Source organism: Podarcis vaucheri (assembly GCF_965113315.1).
Source record: "Podarcis vaucheri genome assembly, chromosome: 7".
Lineage (NCBI taxonomy): Eukaryota > Metazoa > Chordata > Lepidosauria > Squamata > Lacertidae > Podarcis > Podarcis vaucheri.
In genome coordinates, this window is record NC_138765.1 from 79,995,078 (window position 1) to 80,009,914 (window position 14,837).

Below are 14,837 nucleotides of genomic sequence, written 5' to 3' on the forward strand. Positions count from 1 at the left end.
AAGCTTCCTTGTACTGAGCCAGGCCTTTGGCTCATCTCGTTCAGTATTCCCTGTTCTGACTAGCAGACCCTCTCCAGGCTATCAGGCAGGAAGTCTTTCCCAGCCTTAACCTGGAGATGCCATTGAGGATTGAACCCAGGACCTTTTGCATGCAAAGCAGATGCTCTACCACTGAGCAACGACCCTTTGTGTAGATAGCTACCATCAAACCAGGTGGAAATGACTTGCGTAGGCTGCTGGTGCAACATGTGCAGCTGCTTCTTGTTTGCCGTAAGCCTACTGCCTATTTTAATTTCCATGGTCAGCAGGAATAAGAAATAAACCAACAGATACATGGACTTAAGAGGTCTCTGTCTGTGCTTCTCTTTTTCTAGGGCTGCCAGCGGATTGTTGAGGACTGGCAGAGGATACTTATGGTCCGGTCCCTTGTCGTTAACCCCCACGAGGACATGAGGACTTGGCTCAAGTACGCCAGTTTGTGCGGCAAGAGTGGGCGGCTGGTGAGTGTGTCTTGCAACTCTAGCAGGTATGAGAACAGGAAAAAGAGTTGGACGCAAAAATCCACAGTAACCTTCCCCCACCCCTCCTCTTTTCTGTTTATTCAAGGCTTTGGCTCATAAGACCCTCGTGTTGCTTCTTGGGGTTGACCCGTCCCGGCAGTTGGATCACCCGTTGCCAACTGTTCATCCTCAGGTGACCTACGCATACATGAAGCACATGTGGAAAAGTGCCCGCAAGGTAAAAATGTTGGAAAGAATTTCGAAAATGCTTTTCTCCCTCTTGCTGATAACTCCTGCTTCCTAGGACTGCTGCAGTGCAAGGAGCAAAATGCACAAGGTTCTTCTCCCTTCCTTGCCCAGCCACCTTTTCTGGTTTCGAAGTGGATGACTCTCCACCGTGTCCCAGCATTTTCTATACCCTTGTGTGTGTTGTGTCAGTGGTCAGTAAAGAAACAAGCAAACACACCAGGCAAACCGGAAAAGGGTTTAGGGGTGGGGCTTTTTTGCGCAGACAAAACATCTCTGCAGACTTAGATACCCAGCCAACAAACAGCTGGAGAATGCACAGGGCTATGTAAGGCCAAATCACTTGGCTTTGCAGGGGCACGGCCGAGTCTCTTTGGCACAGCCATGTGAGGGGAATTTACATAATCAAATCCAATAAACCTCAGTCTGGATCCCTTCTTATTCCTGTTTAATATATGGTAAAGTCTCTCTTTTAGTCCTGAATGTGCTGCCACGTCATTCCTTCTATTCAGTGCCCCCACCCCAAACCCATCTTGGTTTTTGCCGACTGTGGAGGCTAAAGCTCTTATAATTGTGTGGCTCAGCTGCACACCTTCTGAAATGCAGAAAGGGCCACCCCACCAGCGGCTAATCTTTTGACTATTTTTGAATTGGACAGGTTTACATCCGTGCTTTTCTTGTAGCCAGCTCAACTCACAGTGGGGGGAAATTGAAGCAACCTTGCATGTGTGTGTGTGTGTGTGTGTGTGTGTGTGTGTATAAACCACATCAAGTATTAATGTAACACCTTAGGAAATAATAATAATCTAGGAATCCTTGAATTTTCAGAAGAAGTTGTAAATTTGTAGAAGCTAAGCTCATTGAGAGGGAAGAGGTGGTAGGTGGCATTGCTGAAAGGGTCTTGTGCCTCACCTATGGTGTAGTTATGGAGGTGTGGGTGGGTGGGCGCGTGTGTGCGTGCCCTTTGCACTAGGGATAGGTGCTGAGAACCAGAACACACTATATCCGGCATTAAGATTCTTCCCAGGGCACCCTTGTTACCAGTCCTGCTCAGAGCCCTCCTCAAGTGCCTTTGCCTGGCCTGGAATGTATTCTTGTACTGTGATGATAATGCTTGCTTGCCTGGATGGAGGGTGTGTGTGTGTGTGTGTGTGTGTGTGCGTGTGCGTGCACACACACACACACACAGACACACACACAGAAACTCCTGTCTTTTACATGACTGGAATGTAGTCGAATGCTGCTCCGCCCATGTTTGCCTCTGGCCACACTTACCAATGGAATGTCACCCCCAGAGGGTTTGCCCATGAGGGAAAACGGCAGCTCTCAGGCTGAGAATGATTCCTTTACACTTCCACAGAAGTGCAGGAGGAAATCCACTTTCGTTATGTAGCTTTAATGAATTGTCCAAAGAATCTTTGCCTTCTCTTTCTGGCTTGGGTACAGAAGTGCACCCATGAGAGGAGAGACGGGAAGAAAATGGTGATGTTCATCTTCCTCTTTAGTGCAAAAGCTGCTCTGCATGGCACAGATGAATTACCAGCTTGGTGTGTGATTGCTAGCTCGTTTTCCCCTATTGTTTCCAAGGCTTTAAAAAAAATCCACTTTTTTTTTAAAGAAACAAGCTGACAGCTTGTATGAAGGAAAGTGAGACCTTGAATCACTTTATCATTTACTGGCTAGGACATCTGACAAATGGCTGGAAATCAGGCTTGAGATGGAAGAGGAGAGAGAGAAAACGCCTTGGGTTGTGTCAAACTATGACCTACTCAGAGGAAATCCACTGAAATCAATGGACCTAAGTTAGCCATGCCTATTTATATGGGTCTGCTCTGAGTAGGGCCCACAGCTAATACAATGATTCCTGGTATGTGTATTAGCTGCAGAGTCCCCCCTTTGTCAGTGCTTGATAACAGCCTAGCAATGCACTTCAAAGCACACATGCATTCATTTTGCAGATCGACGCGTTCCAGCACATGCAACACTTTGTTCAGACCATGCAGCAGCAGGCTCAGCATGCCATCGCAACTGAGGATCAGCAGCACAGGCAGGAGCTCCACAAGCTCATGGCACGGTCAGTACCTTCCTTCCCCCGAGGCTCAGCAACCAGGCCAGAAGCAGTGACATGCTGAAGGCTGCAGATAACACAAGTGTCGGCCGATGGCCTGACCAGCTGAAACCATGCACACTCTGGATGAAACAGCTCTCTCGACATCAGTAACCTGTGCTAGTAGCTACAAGAAGCTTGCTATTCCCAGAGTTCTACCATTCCAGCACTGTTAGCACCATTTATTCTGCTTTCGTTTGATAACATCATTGTGCCAGCTGCACAGCAGAGACCACTTTGCTGTGTTTTCCGCATTATGTAAGCTGGGTTGATTCCTTACTGCAAGGATGGGGAAGCTGTGGTTCTTCAGCTTTTGTCGGACTCCCATCTAGCCATCCCACCAGCATGACCAGCCTTCACCTGAGTTATGTGCACCGACCTCCTGAAGCCTCCGCTAATAAGATGAGGCATGATTTTCAGGGTGCTTAAAATGAAAAGAGATGGTAAAAGAATTCATAGAGGGTTTCCACAAACCAAGTGAATGAGCAGTAAAACAGCAAATGCATTGCAGTGTAAACAAGTGTGAGGCTGAATGCTGGAAGATTCAGGGCAGGCAGAAGAAAGCACTTCTTCACACAGCGCATAGTTAAACTGTGGAACAATGCTCCCATGAGCAGCGATGACCACCAACCTGGATTCTTTAATAGAGAATTAGTGGGGTAGGAGAGATGAAAAGAATGCCAATATATTTCGCATCACATCTAGCAACCCATGTGTCCCTTTGGTTTCAGGTTAGTTAGTTAGTACAGGGGTTCAGTTCAGTTAGCACATGGGTAGACGGATCTGAAAAGCCTGGGACCCAAATTGTCATGGTCCTCTAGCAGCTATGGTGGCTCATTTACCAGAAGTAATGTATTTCGTGTTAACTCTGGAAGTGTATACTCGATTCTGACCAAACTACTCCTGGCATATGCTCTCAGGTGTTTCCTGAAACTGGGCGAGTGGCAGCTGAACCTGCAAGGTATCAATGAGAGCACTATCCCCAAGGTCCTGCAGTACTACAGTGCCTCCACAGAGCATGACCGCAATTGGTACAAGGTAAGCAAAAGGTTCCCATGTCGCCCAGAGTAGCAGCAGCGCTTCTGGTGGCGCCTGTCAGTTCAGGATACAAAACACTTAAGCACCTCTGCCCGCCACCTTTTGCAGCAGAGTGTTGGCTTGGGGATCAGCAGGGGCGTTGTTTATTGGCTATTCTAATGTGCATGCACCCACACCCGGCAGGCTTGGCACGCATGGGCAGTCATGAATTTTGAGGCTGTCCTCCACTACAAGCATCAGAACCAGGCCAGGGACGAGAAGAAGAAACTTCGCCATGCCAGCGGAGCCAGTGTCACCAGTGCCAACACGGAGGGCAGCAACAGCGAGAGCGAGACAGAGAGCACCGAAAACAGCCCCGTCCCATCTCCCGTGCAGAAGAAAGTCATGGAGGTACAATCCAATTGTCTCCCCTTTGGCTCTCCAGGCCCAGTGGGCTATGTGTCCAGCTGGTTCCCCTTCCTTTCACCCTTCCAATTGATATGCACCAAGAGTGGGGAAGCTGTGGCACTCTAGATGTTGGCAAAACACCCGCCAGCCCAGGGTCGGGGATGGTGGGCATTGTAGCACAGCAACATCTGCGGGGACACAGGTTCCCCATCCTTGGCTTGGCTGTCACTTGCTTTCATGCGGAGTGACCTGCAAAACGTTTGTTCCCTGGCAGGACTTGTCCAAAACACTCCTGATGTACACTGTTCCAGCAGTGCAGGGTTTCTTCCGGTCCATCTCTTTGTCACGAGGAAACAATTTACAGGATACCCTCAGGTGAGGATTCCCCCCCCCAAAAAAAATGGGCCCTTGTGCAGTGGCAGTGAATCAATGCTGCCCTTGCCCTGTTTATTTTGATGGGGACTCTCCACCACCAGAGGCAGTGCACCTCTGAATTGCTAGAAAGCACACGTGGGGAGAGAGCTTCTCTTGCACTCAGGTCCTGCTTGCTGGCTTCCCACTAGGGCATCTGGTTGGGCACTGTAAGAACAGGATGCTGGACTAAGTGGGGCACTGCCCTGATCCAGCTGCAGGACTCTTCTTGCATTCTTATGAGCCTGACGTGTTTTGATCTTCTTTCCTTAGAGTCCTTACTCTATGGTTCGACTACGGCCACTGGCCAGAAGTCAATGAGGCATTGGTAGAAGGGGTGAAGGCCATCCAGATTGATACCTGGTTACAGGTAAGGGACTGGTTTCTTGTGAGCATCCCTTGTATTATTTAGACCTAAGTACAACAGCGAACTAAAGAAAATAATCCATGGTCATGTCTGGATTTCCCAAGCCCCATCATTCAAAACCTGAATTTGTTATTCTGCCATTTTTCCTTTGCTTGTCTTAGCTTTGTATGAAATAAGAGCATCTTTTGAGAAATGTCTGAGTTCATTCCCCACCCCCACCCCTTACCTCTCTTGTCCTCTAAAATCAGGTTATCCCTCAGCTCATTGCTAGAATCGACACCCCTCGTCCTTTGGTGGGCCGACTTATTTACCAGCTTCTCACAGATATTGGCAGGTACCACCCACAGGTAAGCAAGCACTCCTGCTTTCTTTTCCCACCAGCACCCCCCCCCAAAAAAAACCCCTCGTTGAGGCTCCAGACTGTAAACAAACTCCGGTTTTATAAATTGCTGCTTTCTGATACTTTAGGCTTTGATCTACCCACTGACTGTCGCTTCAAAGTCGACTACAACGGCCCGTCACAATGCCGCCAACAAAATCTTGAAGAATATGTGCGAACACAGCAACACACTAGTCCAGCAGGCCATGATGGTGAGTGTTGCATGCATGCACACATTTTGCTTCTCCTTCCACCCTGCGCAACATTCCAGGTTGGGGCATTCATTTAGGTTTTTACCCCTCCTTGTCTATAACCTCAGTGGTGGGTTGTATTGTTTTAATTAATATATCCCTCTGCTTTGCAATTTGGTCGACAAGAGTAACCATTATGAACTTCTCTTTGTCTTCCCCTTTGTACTCAAAAACATTCCTAATTATGGTTTTGCAAGGATTGATCTGCCTGACTCTTAGGGAGTTGTGTGTGCTATTTATTTTAACACTCTTCCCTTTGTATTCTGAAACGATTCTAATTACAGTTTCAGCAAGGATTGATCCGCTTGACTCTTCTGTCTGAGAATGTGTGTGATCTTTTTCTTTAATGCTAGCATTCAGAATTTCAAAGAGGGTGATTGGGGGCCGGAACCAGTGGGCTGGTACTTCTTTATTTGCTTATAGTTGAATTTTGGGATTCGATTGCATAGGATGTAGTGGTTGCCACCAGCCTGAATGCCTTTAAAAGAGAAGTAAAATCATGGTGGGTGAGGCTAGTTGCTACTAGCTACAATAGCTATCTACTGTATGTTCTGCCTCCATGATCAGAGGCCATATCACTGCGGATATCAGCTGCTGGGAGACACAGGTGGGGAGAACTCTGTTGCAAGCTCCCCAAAAGGATCTGGGAAGCTACTGTGAGAACAGGATGCTATCTCTTCTGCAGCGGAAGCAACAATCTCTAGAATGCACCAGCACCCCCTCCCTTCCATCAAGTTATTAAACAGAGATTGGATGGCCATTTGTCAGGGCTGTGATTCCTGCATTTCAGCAAAGGCGGTTTTAGAGTAGCACAACTGGTGCAGTTCTGTGGAATGGAGCATTAGAGGCAGTGCGGGTGCAGAAGTTAAGCGTTGCACAGGGAACCGCTGAAATTTGAGAGCCTAAAGTCTGCCACTGATTGCAGGAAGTTGAACTAGATGACCCTTGGGGCACCTTCCAGGCCTATGATTCAAAGTGGAGGCTGCTCCCTCCTTCCACCCGACCCGAGCTACAACCATGCCATGCAATTCCAGCAACAGTTGCGGAAAACCAGGCATCTTTCATTTCCTTCCGCCTCACAGTGTGTCCCCCACCCCACCCCCGCATAGTAGTGAACTTGTGGAACTCGCTGCCATAAAAATGTGGCAACGGCCACCAGCTTAGATGGCTTTAAAAGGCACATTTGTGAAGGGTAAGGCAACCAGTGGTTACGGTCGTGGTGGTCATGTGCTGCCTCCAGAAACAGTGGCAGAGTGCCTCTGAATTGCTGGTGCCTGGATCACAATGGCAAGAGTCAACTGATTGGTCACGGTGGGAAATGGAGTGCTGGACTTGATGGGCTTGTGGCCTGATCCAGCAGCCAGGCTCTTTTTACATTGTTATCCAGGCTTCCTCAACCTCGGCCCTCCAGATGTTTTGAGACTACCATTTCCATCATCCCTGACCACTGGTCCTGCTAGCTAGTCCTGCACTGGTCCAAAAACATCTGGAGGGCCGAGGTTGAGGAAGCCTGTTCTTAGCTCTCCCCACTGAAAGCCCCTGTCCTTCTCTGAACCCCACTTTCAAAGTCAAATGGTTAACGAAAACACGGGGGGGGGCATGTTTAAATCTCTCATGAGCTCACAGGTGCATGAACATCAGGGGGAGGCAGAAAGTGAGAGAGAAATGTTTCTTCATTGAATTCTGCTCTGGGAGACTTTCTTGGATGGAGAGTGGGAGCAAAATGCGTTAAATAAATAGAACTGTAATTTGGTACAGTAGGCTCATATGCTCACATGCTGATGTTGGGATTGTGCAACGTAGCACCACAGTGTTTTAAGACGCTCCTTAAGCTCCCTCTTGTGGTCAGTCAGAAGTACTATTAACCCCTGCAACAGATAATACTTCTTGCTAGCCTTCTTCTTCTTCTTCTTCTTCTTCTTATTATTATTAATAGAATTTATATACCTCTCTATACCCGGAGGTTTTGATATGGAACACAGAGAGTTGTGTCTGTCTCTGTGTGGTACAGAGAACCTGACTTGTGTGTTTGGAAAGTTTGCCTTGTGTGCAAAGGTAGGAGTCACATCAGTTGTGCCACTGGCCCTGCCCGCTGCATTATGTAGACCCCAGGAAGTGGCTCTGAAGGGTGTGTCCCTCTGGCTAAAATAAGGTTCCCCACCCCAGGTTGTCCCAAGATAACAGGGCTGGGGAACACACACAAAGACACCCCAACCTGAAAACTGCTGCTGCCAAAGGTTCAGGTGGGCCCTTGTATATATACAAGGCAGTGATTTCCATCATGTGTTCCATTCAGGTGAGCGAAGAACTGATCCGTGTGGCCATCCTCTGGCATGAGATGTGGCACGAGGGGCTGGAGGAGGCATCGCGTCTCTATTTTGGAGAGAGGAACGTCAAAGGGATGTTTGAAGTGCTGGAGCCCCTTCATGCCATGATGGAGCGTGGGCCTCAGACTCTTAAGGAAACTTCCTTCAACCAGGTATGAAAATGAGAGTTGAGGACTGCCAATATCTGCTGCAATTCCAAGTCCAGGTCCACAAAGCAAGAATTGTGAGTGGTTCACATTAGGAATGTTTTAATCCTGAAATGAGCAGCCTCATTGAATAATAACATACGTGGCTACTCCAGGTGTTTTGGATGCTACAACACCATCAGCCCTGACCATTGACCCTGCTGGCTGGTCCCAGCAAAACCTGCAATACACAAACAACTAATCACAAGGTGTTTCAGCCTCTTTGCTTCATGGGTCGGTCTTTTGGAAGTAGCAAGTTATAAGAACTTGGCCAAGATTGAAGCTTAGGGGAAAGAAAGAAAAACAAAGAACCCTGTATGTTGAGGCAGATTTGCCCACCTTTTCTGAAGAAATTTAGCACAATTGAGTACTATGCGGCAGTACAACCCCTCAGCAGTCTCCGCAGTAGTCAGCAACCATAGAGTGATGGGCTAATTTTTCTCCTTGCTCGGCAGGCTTACGGCAGAGATCTGATGGAGGCCCAGGAATGGTGCAGGAAATACATGAAATCAGGAAATGTGAAGGACCTCACCCAAGCCTGGGATCTCTATTATCACGTGTTCAGGCGCATCTCTAAGCAGCTGCCACAGGTAGACTGAGAGGCACAGGGTTTTTCCCCTTGGGGGTAGGGGTGGGATCTACCATTGGCAACCATTCAACAGGCACTTCAAACTGCCTGTATTAAAATGCTCTACTTTTGTCTACCCGCTTCGCCTTTTTGCTGGCAGCTGACCTCCTTGGAGCTCCAGTACGTCTCACCCAAACTCCTGATGTGCCGAGATTTGGAGCTAGCAGTCCCAGGGACATACGACCCTAACCAGCAAGTCATCCGCATCCAGTCTATTGCGCCATCATTGCAAGTCATCACGTCCAAACAGAGGCCTAGGAAGTTAACCTTAATGGGTAAGAAATTGACTTTTTTTTTCAATGGGTGAAGAAGCACACATACCTTCTTCCCAGCTTTAGTTTTCAGTCTCTCTGTTTGTCTTTCTCTCTGGTGTTCTGATGATCACTGATTTAGAGGGGGGAGGATGGGAGGGGGAATAAAAGGTAAAGGGACCCCTGACCATTAGGTCCAGTCGTGGCCAACTCTGGGGTTGTGGCGCTCATCTCACTTTACTGGCTAAGGGAGCCGGCGTACAGCTTCCGGGTCATGTGGGTAGCATGACTAAGCCGCTTCTGGCGAACCAGAACAGCACACGGAAATGCCATTTACCTTCCCACTGGAGCGGTACCTATTTATCTACTTGCACTTTGACATGCTTTCGAACTGCTAGGTTGGCAGGAGCAGGGACTGAGCAACGGGAGCTCACCCCATCATGGGGATTCGAACTGCTAGCCTTCTGATTGGCAAGTCCTAGGCTCTGTGGTTTAACCCACAGTGCCACCCACGTCCCAGGGAGGGGGAATAGATGTACTCATAAACTGTACAATACATAGGTTTGTCAGTAGCCAAAGTAGCTAAAGAAGGGGTGAGGAACTTCTGGTCCTGGGACCAAGTGCAGTCTTCCAGCCTCTTGGGACTCTCCCCAGGTGTCCCTCACCGGCCTACTTTCTCCAAGTTTTTTTGCTGACTGTAATGTGCCCTTGAGCTCCAGTAATGCCTTTTGCTTGCATGGGTAGATAGAGACGGTTGTGTGATTTTGTGTAGAAACCAGCCTACTGTACACTATTCAAGGTAAAAAAATGCATTCATTGCTCCACCCACTTTTGCCTCTGGCCTCTCCTACCACTGGGATATGGCCCCTCCAGAGGGTTGGCCAGAAGGGGGGGTGTGAGGCCTCTGTCAGTTTCCCCCCAGTATGCAGAAGTGATTGATGGCTTTGTCCCCAAAACCCTTTAAAGATTTTCCTCTCTTAGGCTTGCTGATGATCACATATCTATCCAAAGTGCCCTGGTTTTTCTCTGATGTGTGGGCAACTTGTTCTTAATCATTGTTCATTAAGTCTCTCTTTACTTTTTATCGTGTATTAAAAAAAAAGTGCAGCTGGCTTATGAGTGATAAGACAGGCAAATTGTTATGGATGCTTTAGTTGAGATTCCTGCATTGCAGGGGGTTGGACAAGATGACCCTTGGGGTTCCTTCCAGCTCTGTGATTCTTTGAGGCAAGCTTGCTAGCACTTTTTGAACTGACCAGAAGTAGCTTAACAAGAGCAGAATGATTCCAGTTTTTGTTTGACCAGAAGAATACTGAAAGAAATGGAATGGAAAGCAATGTCATGCAAGACATGGTACAAGAGAAAGAGAGCACAAAACTTTATTTTATGTCATAAAATGTATATACTATTTGATTGTTGAGGGAGAGAAACCCTCAATTTGACTAGGGGGCATATTCATACCCAGCTCCCTCCAAACCTTCATCTGAGTTTACACAACTTAAGAAACCTTCTCCTTTTCCCACACAGGTAGCAACGGGCACGAATTTGTCTTCCTTCTGAAGGGCCATGAAGATCTGCGTCAGGATGAAAGAGTTATGCAGCTTTTTGGCCTTGTGAACACTCTGCTAGCCAACGACCCAACATCCCTGCGTAAAAATCTCAGGTGTGTTGCAGGAAACCCGGTTGTTGGAATGAGTGTATTTTCAATAAAGCTGGGGCAGGCAATTTTTTCAAAAGTTGAATATCCTTCTCCCTCTCCTTCCAGCATCCAAAGATATGCAGTTATTCCACTTTCTACAAACTCGGGGCTTATTGGCTGGGTGCCCCACTGTGACACTCTGCACGCACTCATCCGAGACTACCGAGAAAAGAAGAAGATTCTGCTCAACATTGAACACCGCATCATGCTGAGGGTAAGGCTGGGCCTGCAATAGAAGATTCTAAGTTCTTCACAGGGGGGAAGAGTTAAGGTTGCCTTTGGAGCTCTTACGTAGAAAAGAACCATAGCTCAGTGGTAAAGCACATGTTTTAATCCTTGACAACCCATGTTAGGTCTATAAGAGACTTCAGACTGAAACCATGGAGAACTGCTGCCAGTCAGTGTAGACATTACAGAGCTGGATGGACCCAATGGTCTAGCTTGGTATACGGCAGCTTCTTATGTTCCCTTCCTGTACTTCGTAAAAATGTATCTTCTTGTGTCTCCTTGAGAAACATGGTAGCTGTTAAATGTTGTCTTTCTCCAATTATTTTCAGATGGCTCCTGATTACGATCACCTCACTCTGATGCAGAAGGTGGAGGTGTTTGAACATGCTGTTAATAATACAGCCGGGGATGATCTCGCCAAGCTTCTTTGGCTGAAGAGTCCCAGCTCAGAGGTACAACAGGCTCTGAATGCTTTCTGAAGTACTTGCAGACTTAGATCAGGCATATTTCAATCAGTGAATGAAGAACGATAGAATACAACTTCTAGTTATCAAAGTTGCTACTTTATATTCCCTAGCGCTAGATATTGCGTGTTCTGTGGTAGGTTGGGTCAATCTCAAACCATGGTTTGGAGAATTGGAAGCAAGTCTCAGGCTCACACACTCCAATTTTACTCCCTTTGCTTCCTGGTTTAAGCAAGCCAATGCTTACTGTGACATTTGCACTAGGTAAACTTGGGTTTGCACAACCCAGGAAATGAAGGGGGGGTAGAACACAGGAAGGGTAATGAGAAGAAGGACAAATATGAGACTAGTTTCCAGCCCTCTAAACTGTCCAAGTCTGATAGAAAATACAAATGCCTCAGATTTAAAAATATGTGCCAGGCAAAATCACTTTGAGCTTGCTGCTAGCAAAAAATAAAAAGTAACGCCTACCTACGACTTGAAGAACAAAAGCCACAGTCATAACAGCCACAACTTTTGTTTCTGTGAATAGAAAAGGCTGAACAGTGCCTGTTAACCTGACTGTGCATGAAATGTTCACAAACCTCATTGCAGGGAAGGGCCTTTTATAGATGGTTGATGGTTCCGAGAGGAAAGGATCATCACGGTGGACAATTGAGATTCATACCTGTGTGGGTTTGGAAGGAATATATGGGGCGTGCAAATAGTTGTGCAAGAGAGCAGGGAAAGCTCTGACTGGATTTCACTTTAGGTTGTATCCAACTAAGTCCTACTCAGAGTAGACCCAAGTTTGTCATGTCCATTAATTTATCTGAGTCTACCCTGGGCCTAGTCCATGGATTTTAAAATATCCAGCCCAATCTCTGGTTGGCATTCCCTTGCATAAATTTAACAGTTGCGGAATTTGTTCCTTAATGCTGCCCCATCTCAAACCATTTCTCTGGCAAATACGTTTCACTCACATCTATGATCCGTGTTCCTCTTTAGGTGTGGTTCGACAGAAGAACAAATTACACTCGATCGTTAGCAGTGATGTCGATGGTTGGTTACATTTTGGGCCTTGGTGACAGGCAAGCAGAACTGAACTCTTTTTCCCTTAAAAAAAAAAAATGCATTCAGTAATCAAAGCAATCATTGCACCTGGAGCAGGAGAAGCAGGCAATGAAATCTCAGGCTACTAGACATGATGACTGTGTTCTCCCTCTACTTTCAAAGGCATTATGCCTATGAATGCCAGTTGCTTGAAACTGCAGGTGGGCAGAGTCCTGTTGTGCTCAGGCCCTGCTTGTGGGCTTCCCAGCAGAGGCATCTGGTTGGCCACTGTGAGACCAGGCTAGATGGGCCTTTGGCTTGATCCAGCAGACTCATCTTAAGTTCATATCCATGCCTTTGTCTCCTGGATCAGCTGCCAGTGCTTTTCTTGGTATAAAGTATTTCTACCCTTTTGACAAAAGGTGGCTTGCAACTGTTTAAAACAGGGGACCAGACCTGCAGCCCTCCACATGTTGTTGGGCTCCCCAACTCCCATCATCTTCCTTTGCAGGCTGGAGTTGAAATCTAACAACATTGGGAGACGGGGGCAGAGATTATTCGCCCCTGGTTTAAAACAATATCTCAAGGAATAACATGTGCCAACAAAATAAGTAAGAACTATCTAAAATTTGCCCTGCAAGAGGAAGATGAAATAGTGATAAAACATGGGAAGAACGTGCATTTACAGTGTTCTTGGGCCACAATCAAGGATCTGTTCCGACAGGACATAGAGGACCAAAGCAGTTTGTGGAGAATTGTTCACTAATTATTCATTGTTCTGTTGCTTCGACAGGCATCCCTCCAACCTTATGCTCGACAGGCTGAGTGGCAAGATTCTGCACATTGATTTTGGAGACTGTTTTGAGGTAACACGATTCTGTTTTCAGAAAGCGGGATGGAAGTTAGAAGTGTGAAGGCACAGCGGGTGGGAAGGAAGGAAGCTGAGAAATGTACATCCCTCCAGATGCTGCTGGACTACAGCTCCCATCATCCCTGACCACCAGGCATGCTGGCTGTTTGGGCTGCTGGAAGTTGGAGTCTAACAACCTTTGTGTTCCCAGTTCCTGAAGAAAGCCTTGCATAATGCATTGGGAGCCAAAACTGAAACAATATGGATGTTTTAATTTGCCCTTGAAAGCAGAGATCTGTGTGTGTTTTGCGGCAGGGCTAATAGCAACTGCTGCAGGAATATCATAAAGATCTATGAAATGGCACGAGGAAAAAGATTGGACTTCTCTCTCCCACCCTCCTCTTTTCCTAGCATTGCTGCCCTGACCCTACTCAGGTGGGATGGAGGAAGCCCCAGTTAATTTAAGTTAAAATTAAATTGTCAGGGAATTCAGTTGCCGCTGCCCCGTGCACTAATTTCTTTTGGCCTTAAGAATCCTGCCCCATCAGTGTAATAATAATAATAATTTTATTATTTATACCCCACCCATCTGGCTGTGTTTCCCCAGCCTCTCTGGGCGGCTTACAACATATGTCTTAATTTAATTGCCTTTCTTCCATCCTGGTTCTAGGTGGCGATGACCAGGGAAAAGTTCCCTGAGAAGATTCCTTTCAGGCTGACAAGGATGCTGACAAACGCCATGGAGGTAAGCAGGAGGAGAAATGCCTCTTAACTGTGGAGCCATAATATGGGAAACATAAGGATGCCATCAAAAGGCGATAGACATTTCCCCCTTCTTCTTCAACAGACAATTAGTTCAGTCGTTTGCTTTCATTTGGAGCTGGGATGGGGAACCTGTGACCCTCCATATGATGCTGGACTACAATTCCCATCATCCCTGACTACTGGCCATGCTGACTGAGGCTGATGGGAGTTCAGGGGTTCTAGCGTATGGAGAGCCACAGGTTCCCCATCCTTGGTTTAGAGGCTTATCGGGGGCTCTTGAACAAGAAGGGTCAGTCTTCTTGAACAAGAAGGGTAAGTAACTTTGCTGTTACTTACCTGCTATAGATTTTCCCTGTAATGTAAGGCTGCAGCAGAGTGTTGTGTATGTTTTCGGAAGCAAATCATAAATAAATGATTCCTCTCTTCTCTCTCCCCCTGCAGGTGACTGGCTTAGATGGAAACTACAGAATCACTTGCCACACTGTCATGGAAGTCTTGCGAGAACACAAAGACAGCGTCATGGCTGTGCTGGAAGCCTTTGTCTATGACCCCTTGCTGAACTGGAGGCTGATGGATAGTAAGTTTGCCTGGAGAATAAGAGAGAAGTGAGGCAGAAGAAGACCAGTTTAGGCATCCAGTTGCCCTGGCCAACTTGTCTTCTGAGCAGTGTGGCTTGCTGCTGACTGCCCGTGGTTGTGGAGCTACTGTGGAGGGAGAGTGGT

At 47.1% G+C, this 14,837-nt stretch overlaps 1 protein-coding gene across 4 annotated transcripts in view; it reads left to right on the forward strand.

Annotated features, from left to right (window-relative positions):
• The window catches only part of MTOR (mechanistic target of rapamycin kinase), a 98,497-nt gene that overhangs the window by 78,501 nt on the left and 5,159 nt on the right, over nt 1–14,837 (forward strand). For all 4 annotated transcript variants that reach the window (XM_082229642.1, XM_082229644.1, XM_082229643.1 and 1 more), the window contains 19 exons: nt 375–500; nt 607–738; nt 2,705–2,820; nt 3,774–3,891; nt 4,075–4,281; nt 4,553–4,653; nt 4,963–5,059; nt 5,305–5,403; nt 5,525–5,647; nt 7,983–8,165; nt 8,654–8,788; nt 8,927–9,101; nt 10,605–10,740; nt 10,843–10,990; nt 11,334–11,456; nt 12,456–12,538; nt 13,294–13,366; nt 14,021–14,095; nt 14,557–14,692. In XM_082229642.1, coding sequence (XP_082085768.1) covers nt 375–500; nt 607–738; nt 2,705–2,820; nt 3,774–3,891; nt 4,075–4,281; nt 4,553–4,653; nt 4,963–5,059; nt 5,305–5,403; nt 5,525–5,647; nt 7,983–8,165; nt 8,654–8,788; nt 8,927–9,101; nt 10,605–10,740; nt 10,843–10,990; nt 11,334–11,456; nt 12,456–12,538; nt 13,294–13,366; nt 14,021–14,095; nt 14,557–14,692 — 2,386 coding nt within the window. The remainder of the gene's footprint in view (nt 1–374; nt 501–606; nt 739–2,704; nt 2,821–3,773; nt 3,892–4,074; nt 4,282–4,552; nt 4,654–4,962; nt 5,060–5,304; nt 5,404–5,524; nt 5,648–7,982; nt 8,166–8,653; nt 8,789–8,926; nt 9,102–10,604; nt 10,741–10,842; nt 10,991–11,333; nt 11,457–12,455; nt 12,539–13,293; nt 13,367–14,020; nt 14,096–14,556; nt 14,693–14,837) is intronic.